This window comes from Thamnophis sirtalis, unplaced genomic scaffold (genome assembly GCF_051295495.1).
Source record: "Thamnophis sirtalis isolate CommonGarterSnake01/CBP01778 unplaced genomic scaffold, rThaSir2_p1.2 scaffold_11, whole genome shotgun sequence".
NCBI lineage: Eukaryota > Metazoa > Chordata > Lepidosauria > Squamata > Natricidae > Thamnophis > Thamnophis sirtalis.
In genome coordinates this window covers 38,762,805-38,779,299 of record NW_028261391.1, presented here as the reverse complement: position 1 = coordinate 38,779,299, position 16,495 = coordinate 38,762,805, and the positions used below count along the sequence as shown (strand labels likewise).

The 16,495-nt window shown below is 36.6% G+C and overlaps 1 protein-coding gene across 5 annotated transcripts in view; it reads right to left on the bottom strand.

Annotated features, from left to right (window-relative positions):
• EPHB1 (EPH receptor B1) overlaps positions 1-16,495 on the bottom strand; it is a 372,507-nt gene that overhangs the window by 34,320 nt on the left and 321,692 nt on the right. For 3 of the 5 annotated variants that reach the window (XM_014058617.2, XM_014058620.2, XM_087725569.1), the window contains 3 exons: positions 15,560-15,682; positions 5,969-6,216; positions 5,130-5,345 (listed from right to left, as the gene is read on the bottom strand). In XM_014058617.2, coding sequence (XP_013914092.1) covers positions 5,130-5,345; positions 5,969-6,216; positions 15,560-15,682 — 587 coding nt within the window. The remainder of the gene's footprint in view (positions 1-5,129; positions 5,346-5,968; positions 6,217-15,559; positions 15,683-16,495) is intronic. The other 2 variants (XM_014058618.2, XM_087725570.1) reach the window with 1 other exon arrangement.

Here is a 16,495-nt window from a genome sequence, read left to right as displayed (position 1 = left end):
TAATTCAAAGCTTGATGGTCATCACTTTTACTGAACATCACAGAACACGTAACCCCAATAGGTAGACCAATGTTCCTCAATTTCAGAAACGTTAAGATATGTTAATTTCAACCTCCAGAATTCCTTGGCCAGTTGAAATCCACACATTTCAAAGCTGATGAAATTGAGAAACACTAATCTAGATGATAAAACTAGCCAAACTGTACTGTACTTAAGCAGTTATTTGAGCAGGCAAAAGGAATAGATGCAGGGCTGTGCAACAGAAGTAAACAAGGGATGGGGACCAGAACCATGAATAGTGCTTGACTTATTATCAAGCACTTCAGTGATTTGACTATGAAATTAGTATAAATTAGTTTTTATTGTGTTATCTGCTTCTATCTTGGAAAAAAGTATCTACTGCCACAAATTTTTTTTGGGGGGGGGCTTACAATCCCCATTGCCATCCCACCAAATAGTTATTACATCAGAGTATCAGAGGAGGAGGAGCAGAATTTTCATCTCTCTCTTCTGCCTCTGCCTCTGCTGCCATACAAACAATTGTATGCAAAACTGTAGGCATCTGTAGCCAAATTGTGTGTTTCACCGAATCTCTTGGGGGGGGAAAGGGCTGAAAATGGATATTTTAGAAAGACAGCAACCTGAAACATGTCCCAAATCAACTATGAAGTTTTTACAGGAAAAAAAAATAAAGGTTTTTCAATTACCTTCATTGTTGTTAGATATGAATAGTACTAAAAAAATATCTATGGGAAGAAACAAGGATGGCATAGGATACTTTTAATCTAGCAGACTTCTAGCTGGAAGACTACAGTGCAACAATACTTCCAGAGGACATGTTACAAATAATGACTGAAAAGTTGTTCACACATTTATATCCACTAATCACTGTTTTCTTATTTTGAACCTGCAAACAATAAAAACTAGGTCTGAATTCAAATTTGCAGAAAGATTTTAGCATTGGAAATTACCTGAACTTCTTTTCACTGACAAATTTATTGCCACATGTAATTGGACAGAGATGCCTAAACAATTGCATGCAACTTTATCTCCTTTTACAAGAGAAAAGTGGGTGATGGAGGAGGGTGATAGTTAACAGGCAGAATTGATGACAGAGATTCTGCAGCCAGCAAAAAAAAAATGATCTTGGCATGAAATTTGCTGTTCCCATTATTGATCCATATCCTGATTCCATTGTCTCTGTCCCCACTTACTGCAGTCATTTAAGTTCCTTCCAAACTAACTGGTGGTAAAGTCTAGCATATGTTACACACCATATGGCTGTTGTGATACAGTATCAGAATAATACTTTGACAGCTAACAGTAGTAACCTAAGGCTGTGTCATTCATGAGCTGGAAATAAAAAGGAAGACTATATCAGTGAAACAAGTCAGAAAAAACAGAGATAGTCAGGTGAGGTTTGCACTATAGTTAGAAGCAAGTTGGAAAGATGGGCAGTTACTCATTCTTTCTACTCATTCTTAGAGCACTACTCTAAGATATGAGCAGAAACATTTGTTGTTGGGGTTTTTTTTGGTTGATCTGTTTACTATCCCAACAGGGAACATAATTCTATATTTTCATACTCTATTTGTGCCATCATGGTTAATAGGTGAGTATCGTATCACCTGAACAGGTTGACCGGTAAGGAGAGATAAGTAATAGTTAATAGTGGTTTAGTACAGTAGTAGTTGGTTTCATTTTTAGTGATCTTGTTTTCAGATGAAACATTCATGTCACAATTAAGTTTAATATAAAAGGAAGGGAAAACAAATAAAACAAAACATTGACCCGGGGTAGAATTAGTTATTTTCATTTCCCTTTTAAAAGTGGATGGCACAAGAGATTTTGCCACTATAATAAGAGCTCCATTTAAAAAGAGACATTTGCTTGAAGGTTATTATAGCAATAGCAATAGCAGTAGACTTATATACCGCTTCATAGGCCTTTCAGGCCTCTCTAAGCGGTTTACAGAGAGTCAGCATATTGCCCCCAACAATCTGGGTCCTCATTTTACCCACCTCGGAAGGATGGAAGGCTGAGTCAACCCTGAGCCGGTGAGATTTGAACCGCTGACCTGCTGATCTAGCAGTAGCCTGCAGTGCTGCTTTTAACCACTGCGCCACCTTGGCTCAAGTATTGTCTTACTTATCCCACAAGAGCAGAATTATGAATCTACCATGGGAAGCAATGACGTAATTGCAAGCACTGCATCACTTTCCAGCTGCTTGAAAGGCCATTTGGAGCATAAATCTACTATAAAAATACAGATGATAAAAATCTGCTTTTTTTCCAGACGTAGGAGAGGTCCTATTATGTTCAGTGGACAATTTAAGCTCACACTGATTTATTTAAATGGACTGCAAATGCAGTTTAGAGAAGAAACGGGATTTCTAGTTAAGCCATGTATTTCTGGTTCACTGCTGAAATTCTTGTTGTAAAGTAACATCACTCCAATTCTACCAATTAAACATGTTTTTTGGGGGGGGGTGGAACTGTAATATTTATAATAATTTATGCCATTTGGCTTGTTCCTTTTTTCCCTTGATTATTATTTTTGTTGCTGGAATTTATTCTGCAAGAAACTAGTCATACTACATGAGGGCTTCAGTTTCAATTTAGACAATGCCAGGGATAAATGCTGCTTCCAAACTTTACACAGCAAGGCACTTCCCTTTTTGTGAACTGGGAGGCTTTAGTAGCTATGCAGAAGACAATAGAGGCAAAGATGTGTTCATGAGATGGTCTTTATGGATGTGTCTTTTTCCAGACCCCTCCCCTGATGCTAGTTTGGAGGAGGAGGACAAATCAGTCCCAGGCACCTCCAGGGGAGATGTGGCAATGAGTTGGGAGTGACCGGTGGCTCTGATCAGGTAGCAGGAAGCTCCAGGTCAATGTCAAAATCACAACTGCAGCGACTGGATGAGTTTCTGGCTGAGTGCAGGCAGATAGAAACACAGCTACAATAAATGAACTCTGAGGCTTCAGGCAGGGATGGAGCTGCCAGTGGCCAGTGCAGATAAGGAGGAGGAGCTACCCCCTCCTCCTGATCCATGAGCATTCAGGGCTAGGAGGCGACAAGAGCAGTCCCGTTCAATTCAACAACCTTTGAGATGGCAGCCACACCCCTTGTGATGGGCTGCACCGGTGTTGGCTATTTAAACCAGCAAAAGGGGGAAACGATCCTGGAACAGCATGTTTGATTGCTTTTCTGAGTGTTCCTGTGTCATCTGGAAAGGGCTGCAAACCATGGCCCATTGGATTATCATCATCATATTTGGGGTCTATGCAACAATCTGTAACGGGAATTTTTGATCCTTTTCTTTTGCATCAAAGGCTTTTTGAAATACTTGAGTCTTTAAACAATACATTACAACTACCACACCAAAACGCTGCTGTACTGTTTGTTTTCTCGGTGTGTGTGTGTTTATGACTTTTAAAAAAGTATGATTTAAGCATTTGCAAGACCAAGGCATCGTTTTAAATTTTTAATATCTTTCTAAATGGAACAAAGGGACGTGTTGGCTTGGTGGCTAAGACACTGAGCTTGTCGATCAGAAAGGTTGGCAGTTTGGCAGTTCGAATCACTAGTGCCATGTAATGGAGTGAGCTCCGGTTACTTGTCCCAACTTCTGCCAACCCAGCAGTTTGAAAGAATGTAAAAATGCAACTAGAAAAATACAGACCACCTTTGTGGGACAGTAAGAGAGTTCCATTTGCCTTCGCTGTTTAGTCATGCTGGCTACATGACCATCGAGACATCTTCGGACAGTGCTGGCTCTTCGGCTTTGAAACAGAGATGAACATTGCCCCCTGGAGTTCGGGAACAACTAGCACATATGTGTGAGGGGAACCTTTACCTTTAAATGGGACAAAAACATGACCCACATTTCCCAATAATATTATTTGCAACTGCTGGGGAGCAAAAAAGAAAGAAAGAAAATAGCAAAACCGAAACAGTACAGCACTTCATGAGTGGAAGTAGTTCCTGAGTATCCCTGTCTTAGAGTTTCAAAAAGAGGACTGTTTGATAAGCTGTTTAAATATAGGATGATTCAAGTATAGAATATGCAAAATTAGATGATCCATTGACTTCATTTCAAATGTATTTTCTGAAATCTACAAAAACCAAACTGAATAAGCGATTTTGATGACTGAATAAACCTGTTAATAGCCAGTAGCTGTTGTTCATCCACACTGGCTGTTTTCGGAGATACTAGCAGCTGATCTTAGGAAACTGCAAGGACAAACTGCCTAAGACACTTGCAAATATGTTCCAATAGTGATAGCTAAAATTGTTGTGATTTAGATGTTTGTTGTTGTGACTTTCTTAGATAAGAGAACAGTTTTAAGCTATATTTTAAATCAAGAAGCAAGGAATCCTGGTTTGCTTTGTTTTTAGCAGTTTAGTTTGAACTCCATTTGGCACATTTGCCCTGAGCAGATCATTTATTGCCTTTATTAAAGAGGGAGAATCCCATGGAGACTTTGGATACACAAATTGTAATAACATCATGGTCATAACCAATACCATCTTACCACTGAGATTCATTATACTTTGCAATATGTAAATCTAAATTTAATGAGCTGTCGGCAATCTGAGATGTGACAGAGGAAACTGTATGATATCTCAGAAACAACAGAAGTTTCAGGAAGAACATATTTCCAGTGTCTTCACAAATTTCATTTTTTAGTTGAATGGCTCTGTGGTGGCTGCTGTGCTGAGCCTATCACAAGTCCTAATGATAAGTATTATTTTGTTATTCCCTCGGATTTGCCATCTGCTATGATCACCTGTTTGTTCATGGCTTAATTCCCATATCCTTAGAGCAGACCTAATCTCTTTGTTTCTTTTTTTTTTTTTTTTTTGGATCTTACCTACTTGAGATCAGGACAGTCTCTTGCAATATGTGTTCAAATGAATTTTAGTCTTCTTTATTAACATTCCTATATTAGCATCCATAGATAAAAATTAAAATATATATTCAATTTGGACCATTGAGTAAAAATAATTAGAGCAAGAGGACCAACGTAGCATGTAAATTATTATAAGAGGCTGAAAGCTAATGAATGAAAACATCTGTTAACCTCCTCAGCTCCCCAGACATTCTGACATGCAAAGTACCTACCAAAGAGCTGGTATAAGTTGGATCTGATGTGTCATCTTGCAGGTAACGAGAGAGACCAAAATCAGATACTTTACAGACCAGGTTGCTGTTGACCAGGATATTCCTGGCTGCAAGATCACGGTGAACATAATTCATTTCTGCAAGGTACTTCATGCCAGCTGCAATCCCTCGTAGCATTCCCACCAACTGAATGACCGTAAACTGGCCATCATTTTGCTGTAACAGTGAAAAATAAGCACAAAAATAAGCATTCACAAGTGCAGAAACTAGAAAATAGGTTGGGAATAGAAGTCTCCCCAAAACTTATAAAGAAGGAAAGAAATGGTTGGAAATGGGAGGGAGGGAGGCTGATTCGGGGGAATTTAATAGAACAGGCATAAGTTAGAGGAAGTGAGCTAATTCAGAAGAATAGCTAAAGAGAGAAATGAGAACTAGAGAAAATTGCTAGCGAAAGAATGAAAGTGTTGAGAAAAAAACAAACAGGAAACTTTAAAAGCTGAAGAAAAAGAAATCCAGCTAAGAGGATGTGCAAAACAGACCCAGTAGATTCCATTGTCCAAAACTAAGAAAAATCATATTCTAATCGCAGCAGAGCCAGGGACTGGAAGGAAGGTTATATTCAATTCTCCCAATTGACGTTGCTAAGAAGACATAAAATATGGACTCTTTCAAGATATACTTATGTGATTTAATTATAAAAATAATGAGAGAGTTCGAAACATTGTTTTAGAATTACTAATTTAAAGAGATGACTTAATCTGCACCACTATCCCATAATAGCAAAGGATCTCATGAGATATTTCCAGTCCATTATCACTTAAAAATACTATTGTACTTACTCGTAGAAAAGAATCCAGGGCTCCATTTTCCATAAATTCTGTGATAATCATCACTGGCCGACTTTTAGTTACAACCCCCTCCAAACGAATAATATTTGGATGGTCAAACTGACCCATGATGCTGGCTTCACTTAGGAAATCCCGTCGTTGTTTTTCAGAATAGCCGGCCTTTAATGTCTTAATAGCCACGTAAATTTCTCTCTTGCCAGGCAGTTTCAGGCGCCCTTTATAAACTTCACCAAATTCTCCTGTAATGGGATCGATATAAGTTATAAACCAATTCTGGTCAATTTGGCATTTCAAAAGGAGAGGTTAATAAGAACTATATAAGAGATTTCATTCTGAATGATAGATGATTCTGAATGAGGTGTGTGTATAGAGTGCTATTTTCTCCCAAGATATTAGAAATATTTCTTTGAAAAGGCAGTGTTTTATTAAAAATATTGCATTTTTAAAGACTTCATGTAAGGTAGGAAGCATTTCAATAACTTCACCAGTTGTGCAAAAGAAGAAAATGCTCTCTTACTGTGAAATGGCACATAGTATTTCTTCTCCATAGCTATGAAATAAGCAGGTATCTCTTATTGGTTAGCTCTTTCATAACTATGAGTACTGCTGTTCTAAACTGCCAAGCTGTTGTATTGACATATAGATATTTATATATACACAATTTTGGGGGGGGGGAACTAAATTAAAATAGCAAAAAATTTCAACAGCTACCTCAAAGAAAAACATGCACTGTTGTACAGTCCTTTGTGATGCATGGAATACAATCAAAGGAATGCAACATTGTACACTCAAACAATTGTTTTGGGAAAGGTGAACAGGGAGTGGAATGTTTAAAAAGAAGTAGTACAAGACAGTGAGAATTATCCACAGTGATCACTTGTATGAAGAAAAGATGAGCTACACAGCTTATATAGTTGTCCAGAGTCCATTAGGAATCTTCAAGTGTTTAAAGAAAAACAAGTGCGTCCCCTGAACCATGACAAGACATGGCTAAGCATGGCTCTGACTCAGCGGTGTAATCCTCTGAAGTCTGCTACCGGTTTGATTAGTCTGCTACCGAATGTGTGCTTGGCGCACCTGAGGCACACGGCGCAGTGCTAAAAAAGGAACATTTTGAAGCCTTCCGAGTTTGCAAAGGTAAGTAGTACAGCAAGGGAAGGATCCACTGTGCCACGCGATTTAGAAGAACTAGAAAGCAGGAAATCCGATTATTCTAGCTAATATAAATCGCGCGTCACAGCTGATCTTCGCCCAGCTGATCGTTGGAAATACCGATTCACCTGAACTGGTATACCTTTTTACTACTGGGTCGGGCAAACCAGTCCAAACTGGAGCATTACCCCCCTGCTCTGACTGCATCTCAATTCCTGAGATAACATCAAACATCAAGTGGAGTAGGAAGACAGTTGTGTGAATTGGCAATCACTCAAATAATTTCAATTAGAGGTGAATCAATTATGTTTTCTATTCATTATGATATCTATGTTTCACATACTAATGAGTTAGCTTTGTAAGCTTCAGAATCATTTGATAGTCATATGATGACCTACCAAAGAACTAACCAATGGCATGCCTCTAAAAGTAGCATTTTAGAAGATAGTATTGAAAGAAAGTAACTACTGAGCTCAACTAGCTCCCTACTATACCTCTGGAAGAAGGATAGCATTAAGAGTACCTGCCTATTTGCCATCTTGAATATGGGAGAAATATTGATTACCAATCTCATAAGAATATATGGTCACAATACATTTGGACACCAACTGGGAAAAAGCACCTAATCTTTAAGTTAGTCTGGAAAGGGCAAAAAATAAATACTAATCTCTTTGGAAAGATGCTGTTTGGTTTAAGCAGAATGCAAACATTATTCAGGCATCATTCCTATGACAACTATAGAATTGAAATTTTAAAATAAAAATATTTAATGACAAACATTATCATAAACCATTTTATTGATTTTTTTAAAAAAACATGTAAGTTGCCCAGAGTCACTTAGGTGACAGGGGCAATGTATATATTTGATAAAATAAATGTTATGAGATAATACATAATAAAGTTGATGTTTGATTGTTCTGTTTAGTTCAACATAGGTTACTTTCAAGGCAGATACATCTCTGAATTTCTTCCTTAGTTCTTAAGAGCTTTTCAATGTTTGAAGACATTGAAGAATATGGTAAGGAAATATCTTTAAAATAACCCTAAGGGGTAATGGGTTATTTAGTGAGCTATTGAAGTCGGATGGACTTTATACCACCTTATTTATGTAGCAGAAATCACAACATTTTTTTAATTCTATCTTGGCAGTTCTACCTTGGAAGAACTCCTCAAAGGGGCTGGGGTACCAACCCCTAGCTCACTAATATATGAAAACATATTTAGTATGTTACCTCAGATGTAAAAAGAAGAAAGATGTGCCTTGTACCTGCATATAGATGCATGGATGATGATGATGATGACTGTTGTTCAGGAATAAGGTTAAAAAAGGTACTATGATTGTAACATGCCAGAAATGGATGGACTAAATGAAGGCAAACTTCTCATAGTTTATCCCAAATCTCAAGTTACTGTAAAATAGATGCATGTGAGAAATGTGCCCAAAAATCATTGGCACCAAGTGCCAATCATCTAGAAAGGAGATGAAGATACAATGCAATTGATCAGAGGTGGCGTCCGGCAGGCGCTACTGCTGGTTTGCTCATGGCCATGCTGTGCGCATTTGATATGCACTGTGACCGGATGCACAGTTCAATAAAAATCATTCTGCACATGCGCAGAAGCCAAAAACAAGATGGTGCTGCCTATGGCGTCACTGGGAGAACCAGTTTGGGGGCGTGGCAGGCGCAGGCCACCAAACCTCTACCAAACCGGTAAGAACCCACCACTGCAATAGGTGTGATGCTCTTGGGGGGGGGAACCTCTAGGTACTGTATTTAATATCATCAAAATTTATACATGTAATTCTAAAGCCAAGGAAAATATAGTGATAGCACAGTATAAAGATATAAAAGTAGACCTTTTGAAAATCAGTATATGTGAACTAATATTTTGCTATAAGAGGGAAAGAATGATATTGCGATTATTCTGAAGCAAGGCAGGTTGAAAAATTAAGATGTTGAAGATATAGCATAGGCCTCGAAATTTCCTTCTTGAAAATTGTGACATACTGTGTTATTGGAAGGTTGTTGTGCATAACCTCAGAAATATATGCTTACTCATTCTTTTTCTACCAAACCTATTCAATTGTTACAGTCTGGTCTTATGAGCTCAGATATCCTCAGATGGATGGAAGACCAGGGGGAAACAAAGCAGCAAGCATACTCTGCTCTCCCAGATCCAAACGATGCAGAGCCAACAACTGTTCCCACCATGTTTGCCCTGAATCGGTCAGCTTCTGAACCAGAGCAAGAATCAATTTTATCCACCACTTAAGAATTCTGGTGTTTGAAGAGATAGAAGCAAAAGGATCAGGAATGCAGCTCAGCTTGGAAAACTATTCCAGAATAACCCGTTAAAGGATGTCATACGTGCTTAGGGGCATTTATGCTCAGGTAGGATCAGAGTTGCAGATATTTAATTATACTTGAATTCATTCTACCTGGGCTGTCTTTAAAAACTACATGGAAACTAGAATTAGTCTAGAATGCAGTGGCCTGTTTACTTCCTGGCACCTGATGTTGGAAACAAATAACACCATTCTGTGAGTCTGCACTATTTACCAATTGTACTTTGAGTAAATTTTAAAGTGCTTGTTTTGACCTACAAAGCTTTTTATAGCTTGGCACCTGGCTACCTACAAGACCAGCTAATCAAACTGGAAATGACCTGACCTACCAGATAATCTAGGAGGGAAAGGGAAAATGTCTGTGGTCTCAAACTTGAAAGAGATAAAACTAAAGTCAGAAAGTGCTGCTTTTCTAAAATTGTCTCATTGGAGATCAGGTTGCCCCCACTCATTGGTTTTCAGAACTTATTAAAAACAGAATTACACCAAACCATTTTTTTTATTCCTTTATATTCACTTCTACTTTTGGAATAAAAATTATGTTATATCACTTTTAATTTATGAGCATTTTTATTCACATTGTAAATGTTTTTGCACACATTCATCTCATTATATTTGCCCTTACTGTGGACTCCCAAATGCTCTTCGAAAAATACAGATACAACTTCTGGAATATGAAAAGTGGAGACACAGATCTTTTGTGCAGTGATAGTCTTCCACATGAATATTCAATTCGTGGATATGCCTTCCATCTCATGTGGAAAGAACGTTGTGCAAATATTCTCTATAGGCAGTCTCTGGCCAAGAGATTCTGTCTGGAGTGAGCAGCTTCACAGATAACCAGTCTTAGAAATGAAATTGAAAATACTGAAGCTGTCTGTAGTTTCTGTCTTTTAGGGTCAATTATGAAGAGTCTAGCCATGAAGACCTTGGAAATGATTTTCAAATGCCAAGATGGGTCTATAAATGTTGGTGATATAGTGACCAGTTTAGCTCATGAATATTAGTCTTCAGAAAGTCTAGAAATATAACTACAAAGCAGGGGCTCTTAACTTGTTGGACCAACTTATCTATTTCCCCAGGCTTAAATAATGTCAGTAATCCTCCTGACCCCCTTCCTTCCCATGACATTTTTTGTTACACAAAATGTCTCAGCAAGAGTGGTCCCAAACTAGATATTTGACATAAACAAGCAATTATAAATTATCCTATTTATCCCCAGGATATGCTCCAATTACCTCCCAGGGGCTAATTATCAGTAGCTTAAGAATCACTGTTATAAAGACTGTAGAAGCAATCACATCTTCCACCAATTGAGTTCTTCTTGGTCTAAGATGATTGTTTAACTTGCTGGAGCCTGCACTATTGGACAAAACTGCTCATAATATGGAGAGCAAAGTCCTTAGCCAGGGGATTGAGTAATGAAACAGATCAAGAAGTCATCAGAATCAAAGAGTATTGTAACATATCTGGAGATACCTTACAGAGACTACCATTAACAAAAGCTTAATAGTTGTACTAATTTGAGGACAAGGAATACCAAAAGGTACAGGTCAAATTATTGACCGTAAGGAAGGCAGCAATATTTGAGGGGCTAGCAATGATATGATATGTGCTGAAGAACAGAAAAAATTCTGACAGAATGAAAATAATGCCATAGAAAGTTGCAAATCATGGGTTGATATAAAAAAAAATCATGGAGGAAAATATCCCAAGAACTGTTTGGAACCAGGACCTAATGGTCAGTTCTAGGAAATAATAAATCTAATGGGACATAATGAGATCAATGAAAATTGAGGACAGGCATTCATCATAAGATGCACTACAATAACTTTGATTTTGATCACCTTGAGATATAGGTGGGGATGGATCTAGATTGAGCCATCTGAGAGGCTGGGAGAACAAAGATTCAGAGAGGCTTATTATAAATGACTCCTTCTGAAACTGGGTTTTAGGGGCAGCAAATGGCATGGATGGTTCAGCTCAATGGTTCCTGAAACTGGAGTACTAGAAATGTAGCAGACCAGGTGAAAAAGGACTTATAGCTGATGGAATCAGTATTGGGGAAACCATAATACTATTTTTGTGTCGTAACTGAAATAAATAAGGCAGCCCTTTTAGAAAGCTTAGGTTGTTTATCAAGTGCTGATGGCAGCACAACAGAGGGCTGTGGATTTTCTACCAGAGACAGAGAGCTTGAACATGAATTGAGAATAGAAAGACCTCCTAGACAACCTCTGAGACATGGTAGGAGCTTTGAAGAAAGATAAAGGGGATAGAGTACTTTCAGAGTCTGCTACTCTAAACACTTGTTCCCGGAGAACAGCTCACAAATGGGATAAACAATCGCAGTGAGCCTGTTTAGTAATTGCTTTGCAGTGCTTATAAGAATTTACCATTTGATCTTCCCCAAGGCAGAATAGGCAAAAACTGTTCCCAGCTGAGAAGGAAATTCACTTCCATAATGCTGGTGCTTATGAAATGGAACCTTTAAGACTCTAAGACTGAGACCAAAGGCTTTCTAAGAAAAAGGATAATAATGTCTTGCCCAAAATATCTTAAGGCCATGGGACGGGAGGAGGAGAAGAGAATCAAAAGAGAAATGAAAAGAAAAAAAATTTTTTAGGGCAATTGTGAGCTAAAATATGGTATCACTGCAGATAAAAACAAGATGGTTTGGCATGAGCTGCATGCAGTATATATGAAGGGCTGAACTCCTGACAAGAATAACAAAAGCTTTCAAAGACTCCAAATGTGCTTTGTGCAGGTGCATAACCCATGTATTTCAAAGTCAACTTTCAGAAGAAAGACTGGAGTCTACTGGGTTCCTTTCATCTAGTGAGAAGAAAGCCATCTTCTTGCAGCCAGTTATCTTGTCTAGATTTCACTATATGTGGCTTCTTTTCCCACAGCATTTTACAAGCCTACAATTTGAAAGCCATGGCAATCTGCTATGAAGGATGAACTCAATTAACAAGGTGACTAATTCAATGTATATCTTGTTTGTTCACATCTTGTGAACAAACAAATGTAAAAAAATATATGTAGTATTGTGTACCATTGAATAAACTTAAAGTTTAAAAACTGACTTAAACAGAGCAGTAATTGGGAGCTTTTTGTTTAATCCCTGAAAAATAGAAATTATTTTTTATGCTGATAATTCCAATGTTTTGCACTGAAATAATTCTTTGTTAATCCTTTTTCTAAAGGACTATCACCTTGTAGTCAGCAATAGAGGCCTCAAATAAGTTAAATATTGTCTCATTTCACAAAATTGATGTGGCACAAAAAACATGTGGAATAATAAATTTATTAGTTGAAAAAGCTACAAGACTATATTTTTGGTTCAAAATCTAAAGTGGCTGACCTCTGAAACTAGTATTTTATTCATGTTTTCTCAATTTTCTCTTAGTATTACTGAATATGTAGTTAATTTGCTAACAGGTAAAATACTGATTAATTTAGAAGACATCCATCTATCAACTATTATCTCACAGTGCTAAATACTGATTTAGCAGAAAGTTCCATTGAATTCAAAGCAGATTATTCCAATATCTTAAAGATTAACATTGTATAATTCTAAGTATTGGAGTTCTTTAATGATGGAAAACAACTTTTATTAAATAAATATAAATACACTCAGGAGTCTCACTGAATTTGTGATACTTATTTTTTAAAAAACAGGTTTGTATTCAGATAGCATGACTGACCCAATAAAGTGAACAACATCAGTGAACATATTCTTTAAATAAAAACAACAAAAATTATAGAAGCTTAAAGAAGTCAAAGAAGATAAAAATTTACAATAGACATAAATAGAAGAAAAATACAATTGAAGTTAATAGGTTTGCTCTTTGAGTCCTACTCTCAATTCCTTGTGATTTGTTTCATCTTCCTTCATCTTTCTTAGAAAACAGGAAGGTGACACCTGTTGTGCAATGATAAGGGTCTGGTGTAGAGACAGAAAGGGAGACAGAGAAAAAGGGAGAGAGACAGACAGAGAGAGAAAGAAAGAAAGAAAGAAAGAAATAAGGATACTTCCAGATAAAAACTGTTCTGATTAGCACAGTAAAAACCTTTGGAATTATATATTTTAAAAAGGATAACTCCCAGAAGTGTAGAATGCTGTGCTGTAACTGCCACCTGGTTAGAAGTTGCAAGTCCCCTGAAAACCACCATGATTAAAAATACAAATATTAAATGTGTGCCAGTCCAGCCCACTTGATGTCCATAAACATCTCCACCTGGAAGCACCTTTAATGGAAAAAGAAGCAATGAATAAAGCAATGCTGAAGGCAGATAAAACAGCAAAGCAATTGGTCATGACTAAGCAAGTAATTCATTTTTAATTATCTGAATGAAGAGGTTGAGTAATTCAAATTGAAGAACAGGACAGAAAAAACATCAAAAAGTAACAGGCAAGATCACATATACTAGAATGGATAAATGGGAAGCAAATGTCTGCAAGCAAACGTAAACCTTTTTGAGGCTAATTCCAGAAATGCATGCATGTAATTAGAGCTTAGCAAAAAATTAAATTCTGGACCATTTCCAGACCAGTATTAAATATTAGATAAAAATATACTGTAGTATGGGGATTCTAAGAAAGAATACAGCCTTAAATAGACCATAGGCTGACCATCAAATGCCCCAAATCTTTTTAAGCAAGATTATATATTCTGGATTACTTAAACCCTCACTGTGAAAAATCCTAAATATGCCAATTTAGTTTGAGTTAACAACCCATCTGAAATTCATGGAGTAAAAATACTTTCTCCTCAGTTGAACTAGATATAAAATATTTTGCTTGCAGCTGACAACACTTTTTAAACTATTAATTAAATGGACTTTAGGTTGCTTTACCTCATTGTAATTCCACTCTTGTTATGTTATGTAGACCCTCAAACCAAAAATTTTGTTCATTCAGAAAAAAGAAAATATTGCCTTCTACAGTTGCATATATGTCTGAGTCATAGAATCAAAGAATTGAAAGAGGCTTTTAGGAGACTATCTAAAACAATCAGGTTAAAACTTCCGTAAAGGTTGACTGCAGATTTGTTGATTCAAATACATCTACTGCTGTGTCAAGAGTAAGTAACACACATAAACTTAATGTTATTTTGAGAGATAAGGAACTCTGATAAATAATACAGGTACAGCAACACCAAGAATGTACTGTCAATGAGTCCTAACATTAAATAAACTTACCTTACAATAGTATAAAAAGGTCAGTGAATTGCCTGAAATAAGATGACTAAGGTCAGCCATTTTCAAGGTCTTGCAGACAAGACCCTAAAATGCCTAAATTGTATTATAAATGCCAGGATCTTTTAAAGAAACTATTCGTTTTCATATAGGTCTAACTAATCTTTGTACTCAAAATATTTATATCACAGAGTTCCAATATTAAGTGATGCAGAATTTGTTTTTAGTGCCATCTAATATACTTAGTAAATATTTCACAAAGATTAGATGCCATTCTTGCTGCTGTGTGTACAATATATTAAATTTTTTGTTTGACAACATAGACATTATTTTGACGTCCTACTTACCTATTGGCGAGATATCCTATATAATGATTTGTTTTCTGTAATTTTATATCTTAAATGTGAATCACTTTGATTTTATAAAAAAAGAAAAGTGGTTTATAAATTGTATAATTAATTAATCCTATAATTTACAAATTTTATGCAAATTACTTTTATGCAAAGTATGGATTTTGAATAACACCTTTTAAAATGAAGATTGCTATGTTTGTTTAATTTTTCCTCTATGAATTTTGTTTAAATTTTTAAAAGGTAGAAATTGCTGCTCTAGTGAATAGAGGGATGCCATAAACTAGGGAACAATTGCACAACCTATTTATTGTTAATTAAACCTGGGAGCACAAGAATGTATTAAAATGAGTCAATTAATTAAGCACAGCTTCTTCAATCACAGAAGATATAGTTAGACTTTTTTTAAAAAGCCAGTCCACTGATAATTGAGCTGAATGAACCAGAATATCCAACGTGGACGAAAAGGAAGGAAAATAGAAAATGGGGGTGGTATTAAGCATCAGCCCACTAGCAAATGAGTCACACCTGCTCCAATGACTTCTTCAATCTTCACGAAAGACACATCAATTTCCTTGGCAAATTCACGGACAGCTTCATTGGGGTCCTCATATGTAAAAGGGTCAATGTAGATCTTCATTCCAGGGGAGCCTTCTCATTTTAGTGAGATAAAAGAAGAGAAAAAAAAAAGAATCACATTCATCTCTGGGAGGAGGGTAGAATAGCACCCTGAAACTAAACCCTTCTTCCTTCCCTTATTTTTTTTAAACCAACATCTCTTTCTGAGTTGGACAGGTCATTATACTTTCTGTTCCAGTCTTTTCTTATTCCCTACTTCCCCTACAACATCTTTTCTTTTGCAGTCTCCCTGGAAATTCAGGACATATTAGTTATAATGGATCAGGATCAGGAAATAGATTACTGTATATCCAAAAATAGGTTCATATTTTTGCTTATCAAAGCCATACCAAGTCCATTAGCAAGAAAATCAAAGAAAAAAGTGTAGCTAGAGAACAATATTTATTAGCCCGATGCCTTTTCTGCGCCATAGCAGTGAATGCAGAAATAAATAGAAGCAAACAAAGAAGGAAAATGAGTGAAAAGGGGAGGGAAGAGAAAAAGGGAGAGAAGAAAGAAATCACTTTGGAAAAGTAAGTTGCCTTGAGAAATTGAAAACAAAACTAAAAAGGAAAGATAAAATACAATCAGTACCTAAGAACACTATCAGTGCACTCTTTTAAAAGTAGAGTTATAGAAAGGCAAAACGAGGATTGAAAAAAACAGGATAAAATCATTTTTCAACAGTTTAATGTTCTAGAAAGCTTTCTAGTTGATTCAGATTGACGAGCTTGCCAGTTGGAGTTAAAGGTCTTCTTACAAGTCTTTTTTGTTCAATTCACAAGAGCAAAGTTGTGCAGCAAAGCTACTTTGCTAGCTCTATAGGAAAAATGGCAGCAGATTTAT